The sequence below is a fragment of the Myodes glareolus genome, chromosome 7 (assembly GCF_982192425.1).
Source record: "Myodes glareolus chromosome 7, mMyoGla1.1, whole genome shotgun sequence".
Classification (NCBI taxonomy): domain Eukaryota; kingdom Metazoa; phylum Chordata; class Mammalia; order Rodentia; family Cricetidae; genus Myodes; species Myodes glareolus.
This window is the reverse complement of record NC_142032.1, coordinates 96,166,995-96,187,754: the sequence shown is the minus strand read 5'-3', so window position 1 is coordinate 96,187,754 and position 20,760 is coordinate 96,166,995. Positions and strand designations below refer to the sequence as shown.

The window sequence follows — 20,760 nt, the reverse complement described above, 5'->3', positions numbered from 1 at the left end:
TTCTAAGACAGATACTATAAGAATTCTTTGAACTGAAGAAAAGATGTCAAAGTTCTTTATAGATGGTTAGCAGTCAAGAGCACTGGCTATTCTTCCAGAGGACCCAGGTTCAGTTCCCAGCACCCACATGACAGCTCACAACTGTCTTAAATCTAATTTTGAGGGATCTAATACTCTTTTCTGAATCTGCAGACACTGCATGCACATGGTACCCAAATGTACATGCAGACAAAGCACACACAAACACACACACACACACACACACACACCCTATAAACCCTCAAAAAGCTTTAAAAGAGATGTCAATGAGTAAGGAGAAACTATCAATAAAGATAATAATGCAGGGCTGAGCTGGCCCAGGGCTTCAAGGTACACTACTGCTCATACAGAGAACCTAAGTGTGGCTTCTACCACCCATATGCAAAGGCTCACAACTGCCTGTACCTCCAGTTCCAAGGGAACCTGACACCTCTTGCCTCCATGGGAACCCACATTCACATGTGTGTACTCATTCACAGACCTACACACCTACACATAATTTAAAATAAAAGTTTTAATTACTTATGCAAACAAATGTCATAATATTGTAAGTATGGTGTATCAAAATGGGGCTCACACAATAGTCCTCTAATTCATACACACATGACTTGGTCCCCCCAATGAATAATAATATTTTTCATTTGAAAGTGTATCCGCTCTCTTTCTGTGTGTCTTTCTTTTGCTAGGAATTGCACCCTTTGCCTTATACATACAAGACAATTAATGTACTCAGAGCTATACTACCAGCTTGTTTCAAGGAAATTTTTTAATTTTCTTCTTGATTTCTTCTTTGCCTATTGATTGTAGTAAAGTAAGTCTTTTGGCTATTCATGGTGGTGAACACCTTTAGTCCCAGTGCTCAAGCAGTAGATTCAGGAGTTCTCTGTAAGTTGATATCCAGAATTCTCACTGCTCTAACAGAGGACCCCAGTTAATCAGGAACTGTGTATATAGCTCAGTGGTTAGGGTGCTTGCCTAGAGTGCACGGCTTCTTAGGTTTCATCTTCAGCAACACACAAATTCAAGTATGGTAGTAAGTCCATATAATAACCAGCATGTGGAAGGTGGGTCATGAGTTCAAGGGTATCATTTGGAGAGGAACAGAGTATCCTGAGTTTGAGAACAAGACAAGGATGTCACTTCTCAGAGCCAGGAGTCAAGAGGAGGGAAGAATGCATCAATCCACATCCCATTACATATGATATGAACCTATGTGCAAGTCTTCCCCAAATGCCACCCAAAGTTTAAAAACTAATAAGATGGATTTAGCAGAGTTGTAGAAAACAAAATCAACACTCAAAAATTCATAGTTAGAAGCACTGTTAAAACGAACAGCAAATGGTTAGAAATCACAAAAATTGTGTGTGTGTGTGTGTGTGTGTGTATGTGTGTGTGTGTGTGTAGTGTGGTCACCAGAAAAGAAGAAAAAGAAGAAAAAATTAACCAAAGATGGGAAAGATCTCTAAAACAAAATTACACAACACAGGTGAACCGAGTGGAAATGCAAAGACGTGGAATGACAGCTCAATGTCTGTGCTGTGCAAAGCAGTGTCCAGATCAGCACGGTCTCTATCAAAACACGACAGCACTCACCCCACTTACCTTTCCTGTTGCTTTGGTAAAATACCCCCAATGAACCACTTCACAGATAACAAGTTTATTTTGGCTCACAAACCAAGGCTACAGTCTATGCTGGAGGAAGTCACAACAGCAGGAGCTGGAGGTAGCTGGTCTCATTGTGTCCACAGCCAGGAAACAGGGATGAATGCTGGTGTTCAGTTATCTTTCTCCCAATTATGTAAGACAGGAGGCCTACCTGTGGGATGGTTGATGGTGTCCACACTTAGCCTTGGTCTTTCCACCTCAGTTTAACATATGGAAAATCACTCACAGTCATGGCCAGAGACTTGTCAGCAAGGTAGCTCTAGATCCTGTCAAGTTATCAAATTAAACATAGAACTATCATAAGCCCCAGCAATTCTACAACTCTGTATGTGCCCAAAGAAACAAACTCATGTGTCAAAGGAAGATCTGCTCGCCTATTGCAGCACTGTTCACAAGAGCTAAGAAACTGGAACAGCCTGAGTGTCTACCGGCTGACAAAGAAAATGTGGTACATATGCGTGACGGAAAATGCCATAAAAATGATGGAACATTCACTACAAAGTGTTTTGAAATTTTTCACCTCAAAAAATGGCAAATATTTGAGAACATAAATATGGTTGTCCTAATTTAAACATCACATGGATTCCAGGTGAGGTGGTCTATTACCTACTCCAGCACCCAAGATGTAGAGGCAGGAGTTCAAGGCCTGTGACCCTGTCACAGATAAAAATCATTCCTTTGTCAAATATTGCAGAGTATGCCATTAAAATGTCTAAAACTTTTTTTCTGTATTTGTTAATATTTTCAAATAAGCAAAGACTACAGATATAAAGTTCAAAACTTACACACGGCATCTGAGGCAATTTTCTTGGTGTGGTGGGAAGCTTAGGGTTGGGTCTGAGACCTAAGCTTGTTCCCTAGCTATGCATGCAGCCACTTTAGCTCACCTAGTCCCACCTGGAATGCCCAGCTACACATATGCACACACCCGGGACCCTCCTGGCATTCAGCCGGTCTTGCTGTAACCTTCCTCCACCCTTTAACACAGCTGTCCCACCAGAGCCTGCCTTTGGCTTTTGGCCTTTGCTCCCTATTAATCTGTATACTTCTAGATGTTTCTTTTTTTATTCTTTCTGGGGTCTAGAGTGGACCACTCAACAAATTTGGTCTGCCTAAACCCTCAAGTTAAGAAAGCTATCCTGGGAGTTTTCGGTTTATTGTGCAGCTGGGACTCTACTCCCAAGTGAACACAGACTTGAACCATGGTGTTGGGAAGTGATCGTGTACTTATTCCTCCTGAGATAGTTCTGTTGTTCTGAGTGAGTGGCTGCCTATGCTATGCTATGCAAAAAACCATATCCAAAATAGGTAATCTAATGCAACAAATATTTATTTGGCTCACAAGTCAGTGGATTCACGATTTAGACTGGGCTTGCCTAGGCAGTTCTGGGCTGTCTGTCTCTTCCACAGGCTCTTCTCAGCAGCCTGGCCCAGGATGTCAAAGACAAGGGACAAGGCTATCTAGAGAGGAGCACTATAGAGACAGCGGCTTTTATGTTTTCAGTTTTTATTATTACTATTAATATTATTATTATTAAAAATTTTCACCTCCTCACCTCCTCCCATTTCCCTCCCCCTTCCCTCCCTCTCCAGTCCAAAGAACAGTCAGCTTTCCCAACCCTGTGGGAAGTCCAAGGTCCTCCCCCTCTCCATCTAGTTCTAGGAAGGTTAGCATCCCAACAGACTAGGTTCTCACAAAGCCAGGTCATGCAGTAGAATCAAAACCCAGTGCCATTGTCCTTGGCTTCTCAGTCAGCCCTCCTTGTCAGCCATGTTCAGAGAGTCCGGTTTGATCACATGCTCCATCAGTGCCAGTCCAGCTGGCCTTGGTGAGGACAGCTGTGTTTTTTAAGAACATGGCTGCAGGACTATGCTTCAAGCACTGCTAAAGGAAGCTGAATGGAGAGCTTGGGAAAGCTGGAAAACCACCACCGTCTTTGCTAGAACACCCATTTTGTCACTGGCATTAGAGCCTACATTGAGGCTGAAGCAAATACAAAAATATAAGAGAGCAGCTGAGACCCCCAGCCAAATGGGACTGAGCAACTGCTGGACTCTTGGACTTTCCATTCATAGCTAGCCACAGCTGCATTCAGGCTACTATGGGTGTCCTGCCTTGATGTGAGCACTCAGTACTTCATTGTGTCCTGGTTTTGAGCTGGAAGAGACACCAGAAGTCACCCAAAGCAGCCGAACCCCTGTCCAACTCCTGACAAGTGGGGATTCATGGAGAGGGCCAAGATGCTGCCAGAAGCATGAGAGGTGAGTAACCACCTGCCAGGAGCAGCAAACAATCACCCACTGGTAAGGATGACTGCAGTGGCTTCCGAAGGCTAGAGTAAGAAGTTCCTCCAGAGAAGAACACCTGTGTCCCAGCCAGCATCCACAGCCGTTCTCTGTATGAGAAACCCCACCACTGGAACTTTATCCCCAACTGCACCTAGAGGAGCGATCACAAGAGCCATGGTCCACCTGCACCTGAAAGAGCATTCAAGGAACTCATGGAACACAACTATGCCAACTGGAGGAAGAGGGTCCCCAAAGCACAGACTCCACCTATACTTTTTGGAAGAAGAGGTGGGCAAACAGCATTGTAAGAACACATTCAGCAATGCAAAGAGCAATATGGCATCACCAGAAACTAGTGGCCCTACAACAGCAAGACCTGAACATCCCAACACAAATAAAGCAGAAGAAAATAACCTTAAAAATACCTTCATGAAGATGGTTGAGGCCCTTTAAGAGGAAATGAAAAAAGCTCTTAAAGAAGTGGAGGAAAAGGGAAACAAAAAAAATTGGAAGAAAACAGCAAAACTCTTAAAGAAAATTCAGAAAAACAATCAAACCAATGAAAGAAATGGCTCTCTACTTGAAAACTGAAATAGAGGCAATAAAAGAACGTGAACTCAGGGAATTCTGGAAATCAAAAATTTGGGTAAACAAACAGGAACCACAGATACAAGCATAAACAACAGAATATAAGAGTCAGAGAAAAAATCTCAGGCACTGAATATACAATAGATGAAACAGATTCATCTGTTATAGAATATGTTAAATCCAATAAAGTCTTAACCCAAAGCATCCAGGAAATCTGGGACACCATGAAAAGTACAAATATAAGAATAATAGAGATAGGAGACAAATACTAGCTCAAAGGCACAGAAATTATATTTAATAAAATCATAGAAGAAAACTTTCCTAACCTAAAGAAGGACACACCCATGAACATACAAGAGGCTTCTGAAACACTAAGTACAGTAGATCAAAAGACAAGTCCTCTTGCCACATAACAGTCAAAACATTAAACACACAGAATAAGAAAGCATATTAAAAGCTGCAAAGGAAAAATTCAAGTAACATATAAAGGCAGACCTATCAGAATCATACCGACTTCTCAAAGGAAGTCAGAAGGTCCTGGATAAGTGTGATGCAAACACTAAGAGACCACAGATGTTAACCCAGACCATTATACCCAGAAAAATCCTTCAATAATGATAGACAGAGAAAACAAGGTATTAAATGACAAAACCAGATTTCAGCAATACCTATCCACAAATCCAGTCTTGCAGAAAGTACTAGAAGGAAAACTCCATCCCCAAAATTCTAGCTAAATCCACAAAAATACAGGCCATAGAAGATGCCACAGCAGCAAATTCCAAAGGAGGAAAATGCACTCACAAAATCATCACCACCAACAAAAACAAAAATAACAAGGACTAGCAAATACTGGCCATTAATATCCATTAGTAAATAGACTAAATTCTCGTATTAAAAAAAAAACAGGGTAAATGATTGGATATGAAACAGAATCCATCCTTTTGCTGCATACAAGAAACATACCTCAACCTTAAAGACAGTGTTTACCTCAGAGTAAAAAATTAAGATTTTTTTAATGGATCAAGGAAACCAGCCACTGTAGCTATCCTAATATCTAATAATAGACAATGAAAATAAAAACTAAAAAACATTTAATATTCATCACAGGAAAAATACATCAAGAGGAAGTTTCAATTCTGAGCATCTATGCCCCAAATACAAAGGCACCCACATTACTAAAAGAAATATTACTAGGCCTGAAGAAGCAAGCTCCACCAGGAGCAGAAACCAGGAACAAATCCAGTCCTGGGAGCTAACCCAGTTCCACGATACTGGCAGCAGGATTGAGCCAGCGACCAGATCCAGAGTCAGCTATCTCCACATGAACAGATAAAAGGAGTAACCACTGAGCAAGTAAGCCAGAGTCAAGAGAGTGATGAGGGTCCAGATGTGAACCTGGGACCTTGAAGGTAGTAGATATAAGCCAGGACCCCCGTGGATCTGGGTGTGAGTCTAGGACCTCCCAAAAACTAGGCTTGAGCCAGGACCTCTGCAGTCTGGGTGTGATTGAAGCTGGGACCTCTGAGGGAATAGGCAGGAACCAGAGATCTTTGCAGGGCCAGGTGTGAGTTTGGGATCTCAGATGGAGTGGGCCTGAGCCATAACCTCTGTGGGTCTGGACATTGGTCTGGGACATCAAAGGGAATAGGCAGAAACCTGAAGCCTCTGCAGGTACGAGCTTGAGTCTAGGACCTCTAAGGGAGTAAGCCTGAGCCAGGTCCTTTGTGGTTCTGGGTGCACCCGAGCCTGGGAACTTCGAGGCAGTAGACTGGAGCCAGAAACCTTTGCAGGACCAACTCCAACCCAGGAACTTCTATAGGAAGCAATCCAGACCAAGACTTACAGAAACAGGGCAAAGACGGCAACCTAGATGAAAGCAGGTCTGAGACAGCAAACTCCAAGAATCCAGAGCAATGCACAGGAGCACTGAGCTGTCTCCAGGAACCCAGAGTAACCAGTAGAGTAACTAGAACTATGGCACTGACTTACCACAAGCAACAACCATCTGAGCTTTGGATTTACTGGCACCTAGAAGATTATTCAACAAAATCTCAGATAGCATTAACCATATCTATAAGAGAAAAAGATGAGTAGAAAAGGTAAAAACACATGCAAAATCACAAACAGCAATACATCACCAGAAAACCTAAAGATCCTACAAAATCAAGACCTGAACAACCAAATATAGACGGATCAGAAGAAAATGAAGTGAAAACAACTTCAAGGGAATGTTTGAAACTCTTAAAGAAGAAATGAGAAATTCCCTTAAAGAAATGGAGGGAAGCTCTTTTTTTCTTTTTTTTCTCTGGGGCCCATGGCGTCGGCAAGATGGGCAAGTGTCGTGGTCTCCGTACTGCCAGGAAGCTCCGCAGCCACCGACGGGACCAGAAGTGGCATGATAAACAATACAAGAAAGCCCACTTGGGCACAGCCCTGAAGGCCAATCCTTTTGGAGGTGCCTCTCATGCCAAGGGAATCGTGCTGGAAAAAGTAGGAGTTGAAGCCAAACAGCCAAATTCTGCTATCAGGAAGTGTGTCAGGGTGCAGCTCATAAAGAACGGCAAGAAGATCACAGCTTTCGTGCCCAATGATGGTTGCTTGAACTTCATTGAGGAAAACAATGAAGTTCTGGTTGCTGGATTTGGTCGAAAGGGTCATGCTGTAGGTGATATCCCTGGTGTCCGCTTTAAGGTTGTTAAAGTAGCCAATGTGTCCCTTTTGGCCCTGTACAAAGGCAAGAAGGAAAGACCAAGATCCTAAATTTTGACAGTGGAAGCACAGTAATAAATTTTCCTATTATGAGAAAAAAAAAAAGAAATGGAGGGAAAAACCGAAAGAAAAAATTGGAAGACATCAACAAATCATTTAAAGAAAAAAAAAAGAAATCAACCATAAGAAAGAAACTATTCAGGACTTGAAAACTGAAAGAGGGACAGTAAAGAAAACACAAGCCAAGGGAATTATAGAAACAAACCATGAGAAAATGATCAGGAACCACAAACACAAGCATGAACTGCAGAATACAAGTAATGGAAGACAGAACCTCAAGTGCTAAAGATACAAGAGAGGAAATAGATTCATCAGTAAAAGGAAACATTAAGTCTAACAAAGCATAACCCAAAATATCCAGGAAATATGGACCACCATAAAAAGGCCATATCTAAGAATAATAGGTATACAAGAAGGAGAAGAATTTCAACTCAAAAGCACAGAAAATATACTTAACAAAATCGTAGAAGAAAACTTTCCCAATATAAAGAAAGATATGCCTATGAAGATACAAGAACCCTACAGAACACCAAATAGACTGGATCCAAAAACAGTCCTCTCACCACATAATAATCAAAACATTAAACGTACATAGTAAAGAAAGAATATTAAGAGCTGAAAAGGAGAAATGTCAAGTAACATATAAAAGTAGACCTGTAAGAATCACACTTGACTTCTAATTGGAAACAATGAAAGACAGAAGGTCGTGGTCAAGCCTTATGCAGACATTAAGAGACCACGGATGCCAGCCCAGACTGCCATACCCAGCAAAACTTTTAATTACCATAGAAGAACAAAACAAGATATTTCATGACAAAACTAGATTTCACTAACCCAGCCCTATACAAAGTACTAGAATAAAAACTCTAGCCCAGTTAAGTTGGCTACACCAACAAAAACACAGACAATTGATGATCTCATAGCAGGAAATCCCAAAGAAGGAAAGAACACACAAATTAACGTCACCAACAATGAAAACCAAATTAACAGGAGATAGCAATCACTGGTCATTAATATCTCTTAATGTGAACGGACTCAACTCACCTATAAAAAGGCACAGGCTAACTGATTGGATACAAAAACAGAATCCATCCTTTTTCTGCATACAAGAAATATATCTCAACCTCAAAGACAGACATTGTCTAAAAGTAAAGTGTTGGGAAAATATATACCAATCAAATGGGCCTAAGAAACAAGCAGGTATAGCTATCCTAACATCTAACTACACAGAATTTAAGCTAAAATCAGTCAAAAGAGACGAAGAAGGTCATTTCATATTAGTCACAGGAAACATCCATCAAGATCTCAATACTGAACATCTATGTCCCAAATACAAGGGCACCTTGATATATCAAAGAAACACTTCTAAAGCTTAAGTCATACATTAAAGCCCACACACTAATAGTGGGAGACTTCAACACACCCCTCTCACCACAGGACAGGTCAAACAGACAAAAAAATGAACAGAGAAATGAGAAAACTAACAGATGTTATGACTCAAATGGACTTAACAGACATCTATAGAACAGTCCATCCAAACAGAAAATAATATTCTTTCTTCTCTGCATCATATGGAACCTTCTAAAAACTGACCACACACTCAGTAACAAAACAAACCTCAACAAATACAAAAAAATTCGAATAACCCAATGCATCTTATTAGATCACCATAGTTTACAACTAGAAGTCAACAGCAACACTAATTCCAGAAAATTCACAAACAAATGGAAATTAAATCATGCTCACCTGAATCATGAATGGGTAAAGGAAGAAATAAAAAAAAATTTAAAACTTCCTAAAATTCAATGAAAATTACCACACAACATACCCAAATTTAGGGGACACAATGAAAACAGTGTTAAGAGGCAAGTTCATAGCCCTAAATGCCTACATAAAGAAACTGGAAAAATCTCACACTAGTAAATTAACAGAACATTTAAAACTTTACAACTGAGACATTCCCCGACTCCCTTGACTAACTGGTCACTCTGCAGGGGCAGCACCACCCTGCTAAGCTCTCGCCTCCTATCCTACCCAGCTTTCACCCAGGTACCCCTTGTTTTATTCCTCCCTTCCTTCTGGGGCCATAAAATTTTCCAGCTCAGATGCCTTGCATGCTGGGACTGGGCTGTAAGCAAAACCCAGCAGGAGGGAGTTCCTGTGTTTCAATAGACTGCCTGAAGAAAGGTAGGCCCCATGTCAGTTCAGCGAGATTCCTGGCCAGCAAGGGACACTGATGCTCTAGCAGATATCCATTGGAGGGGTGAGTTTGCTCCTGACCCATGGCATAAGCCCTGCAAGCAGGAGTTCAGACATTCCCTGACCCCCTTGACTCCCTGGTCACTCTGCAGGGGTGGCTCCACCATGCTAAGTTCTCTGGCCACCTATTCCATCCCAGCTTTTACCAAGGTAACCCTTCTTTAATTCCTCCCTTCCCCCTGGGGCCAAAAAATCCCCCAGCTCAGCTGCCTTGTGAGCTGGGACTGGGCTGTAAGTGCAACCCAGCAGGAGGGAATTCCTGTGTTTCAATAGCCTGTCTGTGGAAAGGTAGGCCTTCTGTCAGTGAGGTCCCTGCCCAACAAGGGAAACTGACCCAGTATCAGAAGATCCAATAGAGAGCATTTGAAGGAAGAGATGGACAGGTGCCAAGGCAAGAATTCCTCCAACAATCTGAAAAACAACATGAAAACATCAGATCCCAGTGACCCTACAACAGAAGGACTTGAACACCTTAATCTAGAAGAAGTGGAAAAAAGTGCCATTATGAAAGCAATAGAGTCCCTTAAACAGGATATGAATAACTCCCTTAAAGAATTGGATGAGAAGTATAACAAAAGATTTGAAGAAATGAGTAAATCGGTAAACGATACCCCGGGAAATCAAGAAAAAACAATCAAACAGGTAAAGGAAACAGTTCAAGAATTGAAAACTGAAATGGAGGCAATGAAGAAAACACAAACCAAGGGCCGGCTGGATATGGAAAATCTAGGTAAACTAACAGAGAGTACAGAATCAAGCATAACCAATAGAATACAAGAGATAGAAGAACGAATCTCAGATTCTGAAGATGGCATAGAGAAAATAAAGGCTGAAATCAAAGAAAACAGCAAATCCAACAAATTCTCATCACAAAACATTCAAGAAATCTGGGACACATTAAAAAAACCAAATCTAAGAATAATAGGGTTTGAAGAAGGAGAAGAATTGCAGATCAAAGGCCTAGAAAATATATTCAACAAAATTATAGAAGAAAGCTTTCCCAACCTAAAGAACGATATTCCTATGAAGGTTCAAGAAGCATACAGAACACAGAATAGACTGGATCAAAAAAAAATCCCCTCGCCATATAATAATCAAAGCACAAAACACAGTGATTAAAGAAAGAATATTAAGAGCTGCAAAGGAAAAAGGTCAAGTAACTTATAAAGGTAAACCTATCAGACTTACACTGGAGTTCTCTATGGAAACAATGAAAGCCAGAAGATCCTGGATAGAGGTACTGCAGAAACTAAGAGACCATGGTTGCAAGCCCAGACTACTATACCCAGCCAAGCTATCATTCACTATCAATAGAGAAAACAAAATATTCCATGATAAAAACAAATTTAAACAATTTGTAGCCACAAATCCAGCCTTACGGAAAGTAATAGAAGGAAAATCGCAACCTAAGAAATCTAACATTGCCAACAAAGCCTACAATAACTCAGACATCTAGCAACCCTTCACAAGCACAACTCAAAGAAGGGAAACACAAAAACTCTACTACACAAAAAAAAGAAAAAAAATAACCAGAGTCAACAACCACTGGTCATTAATATCACTTAATATTAATGGACTCAACCCACCTATAAAAAGACATGGGCTAAGAGATTGGATACGAAAACAGGATTTAACATTCTGTTGTTTGCAAGAAAAGTACCTCAACCACAAAACAGACATCTACTCAGAGTAAAGATTTGGGAAAAGGTTTTTCAAGCAAACGGACCTAAGAAACAAGCAGGTGTAGCCATTCTAATTTCCAACAAAATTGACTTCAAACTAAAATCAAACAGAAGAGATGGAGATGGACATTTTATACTCATAACAGGAACAATTCATTGGGAGGAAGTTTCAATCCTGAATATCTATACCCCTAATATAAAAGCACCTACTTATGTAAAAGAAATACTTTTAGAACTCAAGGCAGTCATCAAACCACACACACTAATAGTAGGAGATTTTAACACACCTCTTTCACCAATGGACAGGTCAATCAGACAGAAACCCAACAGAGCAATAAGAGAATTAATAGAGGTAATGGACTTAACAGATATCTATAGAACATTCCACCCAAATAGGAAGGAATATACCTTCTTCTCGGCAGCTCATGGAACCTTCTCAAAAATTGACCACATACTTGGTAACAAAGCAAACTTCCACAGATACAAAACAATATTAGTAACCACCTGTGTCTTGTGAGATCACCATGGAATAAAATTAGAATTCAACAACAATTCTAACCCCAGAAAGCCTAAAAACTCATGGAAGCTGAGCAGTCAACTACTGAATCATCCCTGGGTCAAGGAAGAAATAAAGAAAGAAATTAAAGTCTTCCTTAATTTTAATGAAAATAAAGACACAACATACTCAAACCTATGGGACACAATGAAAGCAGTGCTAAGAGGAAAGTTTATAGCACTAAGTGCTCAATTTAAAAAAAACGGAGAAAGTACACATTGGAGACTTAACAGCACACCTGAAAGTTCTGGAAAAAAAAGAAACAGTCTTCACCCAGGAGGAGGAGAAGAATGGAAATAATCAAACTGAGGGCTGAAATCAACAAAATAGAAACACAGAAAGCAATCCAAAGAATCAATGAAACAAAAAGTTGGTTCTTGGAGAAAATCAACAAGATTGACAAACCCCTAGCCAAAGTAATCAAACAGCAGAGAAAGAACATGCAAATTAATAAGATCAGAAATGAAAAGTGGGACATAACCACAGACACAGAGGAAATTCAGAGAATCATTAGATCTTACTACGAAAGCTGATATGCAACAAAGTTGGAAAAGGTACAAGAAATGGACTTGTTTTTAGATAAGTACCATTTACCAAAGTTAAATAAGACCAGTTGAACAATCTAAATATGCCTGTTAGTTGCAAATTATTAGAAGCTGTTATCAAAAACCTCCCTGCCAAAAAAAGTCCAGGACCAGATGGTTTCAATGGAAAATTCTACCAGAACTTCGAAGAAGAGCTAATACCTATACTCCTTAATGGAATTCACAATATAAAACAGAAGAGTCATTGCCAAATTCTTTTTATGAAGCTGCAGTTACCCTGATACCAAAACCACATAAAGACACAACCAAAAAAGAGAATTACAGGCCAATCTTACTCATGAACATCAACGCAAAAATTCTCAACAAAATACTGGCAAACCGAATCCAAGAACACATTAGAAAAATTATCCATTATGATCAAGTAGGCTTCATCCCAGAGACGTGGGGTTGGTTCAACATATGCAAAACTATCAATGTAATCCATCATATAAATAAACCGAAAGAAAAAAACCATATGGTCATTTCATTAGATGCTAAAAAAGCATTTGACAAAACTCAACACCCCTTTATGATAAAAGTGTTGAAGAGATTGGGGATACAAGAATCATACCTAAATATAATAAAAGTTATTTACAGCAAGCCGACAGCTAACATGAAACTGAATGGGGAGAAACTCAAAGCCATTCCACTAAAATCAGGAACACGACAAGGCTGTCCACTCTCCCCAAACCTCTTCAATATAGTGCTTGAAGTTCTAGCAATAGCAATAAGACAACATAAGGGGATCAAGGAGATTCGAATTGGAAAGGATGAAGTTAAACTTTCGCTATTTGCAGACGATATGATAGTGTACATAAGCGACCCCAAAAACTCTACCAAAGAACTCCTACAGTTGATAAACACCTTTCGTAATGTGGCAGGATACAAGATCAACTCCAAAAAATCAGTTGCCCTCCTATACACAAAGGAAAAAGAAGCAGAGAGGGAAATCAGAGAAACATCACCTTTCACGATAACCATGAATAGCATAAAATATCTTGGGATAACTCTAACCAAGGAAGTGAAAGACCTATTTGACAAGAACTTTAAGTCTTTGAAGAAAGAAATTGAAGAGGATACCAGAAAATGGAAAGATCACCCTTGCTCTCGGATTGGGAGTATCAACATAGTTAAAATGGCAATTCTACCAAAAGCAATCTATAGATTCAATGCAATCCCCATCAAAATCCCATCAAAATTCTTCACAGATCTTGAGAGAACAATAATCAACTTTATATGGAAAAACAGAAAACTCAGGATAGCCAAATCAATCTTATATAATAAAGGAACTTCTGGAGGAATAACCATCCCTGACTTCAAAGTCTATTGCAGAGTGACAGTATTGAAAACAGCTTGTTATTGGCATAAGAGCAGAGAAGTCGACTTATGAAATCGAATAGAAGACCCAGACATTAACCCACAAACCTATGAACACCTGATTTTCGACAAGGGAGCTAAAGGTATACAATGGAAGAAGGATAGCATCTTTAACAAATGGTGCTGGCAAAACTGGATTTAAACCTGTAGAAGAATGAAAGTAGAGCCATATCTATCACCATGCACAAAACTCAAGTCCAAATGGGTTAAAGACCTCAACATTAATATGACCACTTTGAACCTGATAGAAGAAAAAGTGGGAAGTAATGTAAAAGGCATAGACACAGGAGACCACTTCCTAAGTAGAACCCCAGAAGCACAGACAATAAGAGAATCAATGAATAAATGGGACCTTCTGAAACTGAGAAGCTTCTGTAAAGCAAAGTACACTGTCAGTGAGAGAAAATGTCTACCTTCCGACTGGGAGAAGATCTTCACCAACCCCTTATCAGACAAAGGTCTAATCTCCAAAATATATAAAGAACTCAAGAAACTAGATGCTAAAACTCTAATTAACCCAATTAAAAATGGGGTACTGAACTGAACAGAGAATTCTCAACAGAATAACTTCCAATGGCCCAAAGGCACTTAAGGTCATGCTCAACCTCCTTAGCGATCAGAGAAATGCAAATCAAAACAACTTTGAGATATCATCTTTCACCTGTCAGAATAGCCAAACTCAAAAACACCACTGATAGCCTATGCTAGAGAGGATGTGGAGTGAGGGGAACACTCATCCATTGTTGGTGGGAATGCAAACTTGTGCAGCCACTGTGGAAATCAGTGTGCCGGTTTCTCAAGAAACTCGGAGTCAACCTCCCTTAGGACCCAGCAATTCTACTCTTGGGGATATACCCAAGAGATTCCCTATCATACCACAAAAGCATTTGTTCAACTATCTTCATAGCAGCACTATTTGTAATAGTCAGAACCTGGAAATAACCTAGGTGCCCCTCAATAGAAGAATGGTTAAAAAAGTTGTGAAACATATACACATTAGAATTTTACTCAGTGGCGAAAAACAATGACATATTGAATTTTGCATGCAAATGGTCAGAAATAAAAAACGCTTTACTGAGTGAGGTAACCCAGACCCAAAAAGAGGAATATGGTATATACTCACTCATAAGTGGATTCTAGCCATAATTAAAGGACTTTGAGCCTATAATTCGTGATCCTAGAGAAGCTAAATAAGAAGGTGAACCTGAAGAAAATCATATAGTTATCCTCCTGGATATTGGAAGTAGATAAGATTGCCAGGCAAATGGGTGCACGGGGGATGGGGGGTGGAAGTAAGGGGAGACGGTTAGAGAGAAGGGGGAAGGCGAGAGGATTGGGGATAGCTTGGGGGAATGGGATGGGGGGGAAGGATGGATATGGGAGCAGGGAAGTTTGTATCTCAACTAAGGGAGTCATTTTAGGTTTTGCAAGAAACTGGATTCTACAGGAGTTCCCAAAGCCAAGGAGAGGTCCACAGATTGTTCCCTGGGAAGCAGAGGAGAGGGTGCCTGAACTGGCCTTGGCACATAAAAATACTGATGAATATTTTTCATATCACCATAGAACCTTCATCTGGCGGTGGATGGAGATAGAGACAGAGACACACATTGGAAAACTGGACTCAACTCCCTAGGTCCAAATGAGAAGTCGAAGGAGGGAGAATGTGAGCAAGGAAGGCAGGATCAGAGGGAACCTTCATCTGACGATGGATAGAGATAGAGACAGAGACCCACATTGGAGCACTGGACTGAGCCCCCAAGGTCCAAATGAGGAAAATAAGGAGGGAGAACATGGACAAGGAAGTCAGGACCACGAGGGGTGCGTTCACCCACTGATACAAGAGGACTGATCTAATGAGAGCTCACCAAGACCAACAGGACTGGGACTGAAGGGGCATATGATCAAACCGGATTCTCTGAATGTGGCTGACAAGGGGCTGACTGAAAAGCTATTGACAATGGCACTGTGTCTTGTTTCGTCTGCATGTACTGGCTTTTTGGGATCCTTATCTGTTTTGGATGCTCACCTTTCTAGACCTGGAGGGAGGGGGGAGGAACTTGAACTTCCCACAGGGAAGGAAACCCTGACTGCTCTTAGGACTGGAGAGGGAGGAGGAGAGGGAGTGTAGGTAGTGGGAGGGTATTGGGAGGAGGGGAGGAAGTGGAAATTTTTATAAATAAATAAATAAGTAAATTTTAAAAATTAAAAAAAGAAATAAAAGTCTTTGAAACAAAAAAAGAAGATAGTTCCTGCTCTTCCTCTAAGTGATCTGTGAAAATGATCTCTTGCCCCTGAAAATCATATGGTATTATGCACATCAGGAGGATCAAGTTCAGGTTCATACTAAGAACACCTGTGAAACTGTCCAGACTATTAAGCATATGCATAGTCAAAAAGTCACTGAATATCTGAAAGATGTCACTATGAAGAAACAAATGTGTGACATTCCAGTGGTATAATAGTGGGATGGGGAGGTGTGCCCAGGTCAAACAGTGGGGCTGGATACAGGATCAGTGGCCAAAAAAGAGTGCTGAATTTGTGTTGCACATGCTTAAAATATAGAGAATAATGCTGAAGGATTTCGATAAAGTAGATCCTTTGGTCATTGAACACATCCAAGTGAACAAAGCATTTAAGATACACCAGTGAACTGAAGAGCTCACGGCCAAATTAATCTATACATGAGCTACTCCTGCCATATTGATATGATCCTCACTGATAATGATCAAAGAAAGAGTAGAGGTTGCACTGATGAGAAAGATATTGCAGAAGAAACTAAAGAAACTAAAGCTTATGGCAAGATAATAAATTCAGCATAAAATAAATGCAGATAATATTTTTTAAAAAAAGATAGTTTATACTTGATAAAATGAGTCATTCATCTTATTTCTGGCTAAAGGGGCTTACGACTCTTCCATTAACTTCTGCCTGTGATTCCTATTATTGTTTAAAGGTCTATTCGAGTGTCTAGGTTCTCTCAGTTCCTACTCACAAATGCCTGTTTATGGAACCAACTTAGATGGCATAACCCACCCTCTAACTAAACTTCTCCAGATCCTGATCTTCACTTTCCTATTCCCAACTTCTCTTTCCTCTATAACTCAGCCATTTTGCCTATGTGTTATCCTGGTTCTGCCGTGGACTCACCTCCCTTTGTTCCTTTTTCCTCTTCCCTCTTTTTGATCTTCTTCTCATACCCCTCTCCTGGCCTTCTCATCATCTAGTTCAGTCCAATTGTCTAGTTCAGTTTGGAACTTACCAGATGTCTTTGGTTGTGCTCCTCCTTACCTCTACAATAAAACCATTCTCCTCAACCATACTACGGAATGGTCAGTTCTGTGTATTCATTCAACGGTCAAGTAGATTTTATCCTAGAGAGTCAAGGATGGTTCAATACACAAAAATCAATAAATGTAATTCACCAAGTACCCAAATTGAAAAAGGTATTTTAATGATTAAAATATTTTAATATGAACTAAACTGAATCAAATAACAACTTGTTCAAATATTTACCTAAGATAATTGTGATCATGTACCTCCCATAAGTGCCAAGTGAAAGTGCACCAATACTCACATAACAAGGAAACAAGAGATCACTTGAGAGTGACAGGTGACTCCTTGGAAATTAATTATATTGTGTGAAATATTGTGTTCCATACTCAGTGGGAAGGAAGTAATGATCCCTGATGATTTATAATCATGCTGAAATTCTTAACCTCACCAGGGACATATCCTTGGTAATAGCAGTGCAGACAGCTTTGTAGGTATAAAATCATAGAGATTTTTAACTTCTTACTTTGAAATGAATTCTTACTACAAGAGGTAAGATTTTGACTTTGTTGGTAAATGGAGATACTTTATTCTTTGAAAATGTATTGCATTTATAAACTATAGTGGAGAAACCAGTCAGATGAAATAAAGTGATCATATAGAAGAAGGAAATTAAAAATACATTTATTGAACCACCTTATATTTTCATAGGTGAATTATTCAGAATGATTGGATGTAAAATGAAGTTTTCCATTTTCATTTTATTGAAAATAGATTCTTCTCTCTACACTACATCTTGCCCAGTTTCCCATTCCTACATTCCTCCCAACTACCTCCAAGTTTTCAAAGATTCCTTATTTACCAATCCATTAGTAAAGCCAGAAACCAACGTAACTTCAAATTTGTAATCACATTCAGCCAAAGACTGACAAGTTTGCTTGCTTTTAAATGCTTTGTGAGGGATTATAGTCAATCTGTGCCATGCTAGATGAACCTTCATAATAAATATTTATTGATCAGTGTCCTCTGTTGAAAGTCATGTGAATTTATCCCATCACACTCCTGTTAGAAAACACTGTGAGACTGGGAAATCATTTGGTGTGTTTTAATAAAAAATTAGTAATAGCATGCAAAATATTGTTCATATTTAACATGATGATGAAATTGATATTTCAAGGTACTTTAAAGAAAAATGATCTATTTAGAAATATTTAAAATTTTTGATGAACTTACAACAGGAAGTTACATTTGCAATTTTAGTGTGATCTCTGTTTAATTTCTTCTCAGTTCTAATAAGAAAATTTATATTCTTTTTAAAAATTGATTAAGACATGACCTTACTTACAGAAATGATAGACTTTGTGACCAGTGTCACTAGCGAAGCACCTCAAGATGTATTAACCATTGGAAAGTAGAAATGCCACTCTAATGTCTGTCCTTAATTTGATTGTGAACTCAATTGCTTGGCCACACATAATTATGTGTGGTTACTAAAAGGAATACTCTGAATTCAACATAACTAGTACTTATATCTACTGTACCTTTTAAAAGATTTGCATTTTGACTTTATGTTTATGAATGTTGTCTGTGTATATGTAGGTGCACCACATACATGCCTGGTGTCTGTGAAGACCGGAAGAGGGCATTAGATCCTCAGAACTAGAACCTCAGACTGCTGTGAGAAACCACGTGAGTACTGGGGATTAGACCCGGGTTCATTGCAAGTGCAACAAGTGCTCTTAATTACTGAACCATCTCTGAAGCCCAATAATTTGGTTAATTATTGTATAAACCTTACAAATCTTAAAGTACGTTTGTGTTATAAAATGGAACTGATAAAAATGTAATGATATTTAATAGAAAAAGAATAGAAAATGTACAATATATTTTAAATCCTGTGCTGGAGATGTAATAAGCATTTAATAAAAGTTAGCCATTATTTAACTCTTCAAATTGTCTACTCTTACATTTTGTTATATTTATAAAGTATATTGCTATTATCTTAAGATAGACAGTATTTTATATTTATTTATGGATTTATTTGTGTGAAGGGGTGGTTCAGAAAACAAACATAATGTTTTACACTAAATATGTGTAAATGAAAGTTATTTATTCTTTGTAGCAAATTTCTAACATTTCTACTTCAATAATTCTGAAGGAATTATTGTACACAGATGTATGAATTATCAAAACCCAGGTAAAACATCCATTGTAGATCCAATTTTAAAATATATTTTTATAATAGTTAGTAATGCACTCGATGTATGATTAAATGAAGTGAAGTGATCTATTTTTAAATGCTGTCCTGTAATTTGTCAATCATAGTCTGGTTCTGTCAGGAGCTACACTACCCCATGGCTAGCCTGGAGGATGGGAACCACACTGCAGTGACAGAGTTCATTTTATTGGGCTTGACAGATGACCCAGTCCTTAGAGTCATCCTCTTCATCATCATCCTGTGCATCTACCTGGTGACCGTGTTTGGGAACCTCAGCACCATCCTTCTCATTAGAGTCTCTTCCCAGCTCCATCACCCCATGTACATTTTTCTGAGTCACTTGGCTTCTACTGACATAGGCCTCTCATCTTCTGTCACACCCAATATGTTTGTCAACTTCCTGGAAATTCAAAGTACCATCTCATATCTTGGATGTTATATACAGTTAGGCTCAGCTGCTTTTTTTGGGACACTTGAATGCTTCCTTCTGGCTGCCATGGCTTATGATCGCTTCGTAGCAATTTGCAACCCACTGCTTTATTCAACCAAAGTGTCCACACAAGTCTGCATTCAGTTGGTTGCAGGATCTTACCTAGGGGGTTTTCTCAATGATACCTCCTTCACACTTTCCTTTCTTTCTTTTGCTTTCTGTGGACCAAACAGAGTCAATCACTTTTTCTGTGATTTTGCTCCTTTAGTGGAACTCTCCTGTTCTGATGTCAGTGTCTCTGCAGTTGTTACCTCATTTTCTGCTGGATCAGTAACCATGATCACAGTCCTTGTCATTGTTGTCTCCTACACCTACATCCTCATCACCATTCTAAAGATGCGCTCCACTGAGGGCCGTCAGAAGGCCTTCTCCACCTGCACCTCCCACCTCACTGCAGTCACTCTCTACTATGGGACCGTCACTTTCATCTATGTGATGCCCAAGTCCAGCTACTCCACAGACCAGAACAAGGTGTTGTCTGTCTTCTACATGGTGGTAATTCCGATGTTAAACCCCCTCATTTACAGCCTCAGGAATAATGAGATTAAAGGTGCTCTGAAGAGACAGCTTCATAAGAAAATATTTTCTTAATGAAATCTATTGTTTTATAAAACTTAATATAACGATAACTATTCAATACCAATGGGACCGTTAGCTCAGGTATATTATTAGATTTCTTGTTATAACTTTTGTTCTCCTCTCTGTTTTCCCAGTATATTTTGATATTGTAATTATTCCATTTCTCTTTTTATACTTCAAAATGTGTCTTTGAAAACATACAATGTATTTTATTGTTTCCAGATTCTCTCACAAACCTTCCACTTATAAATCCCTCTTCTATATACCTGATTTTTCTTTTTTATGAAACATAAGTTGTGCTACCTGTACATACTTTGGTATATATATTTCCATGAAACATAGAAAGCTACACCATTAAAAATGACTCATCATCTGGAATATAACAATTGCCAAAA

At 39.3% G+C, this 20,760-nt stretch overlaps 1 protein-coding gene and 1 pseudogene across 1 annotated transcript; both read left to right on the top strand.

Annotated features, from left to right (window-relative positions):
- The first annotated feature begins 6,875 nt into the window (after positions 1 to 6,875).
- On the top strand, positions 6,876 to 7,399 carry LOC148121509 (small ribosomal subunit protein uS12 pseudogene; annotated as a pseudogene).
- Positions 7,400 to 19,432: 12,033 nt separating this feature from the next.
- Positions 19,433 to 20,377, top strand: LOC125417103 (olfactory receptor 5P69). The gene has a single exon (XM_087907667.1). The coding sequence runs from the start codon at positions 19,433 to 19,435 to the stop codon at positions 20,375 to 20,377; it is 945 nt and encodes a 314-aa protein (XP_087763793.1).
- Positions 20,378 to 20,760: the final 383 nt, after the last annotated feature.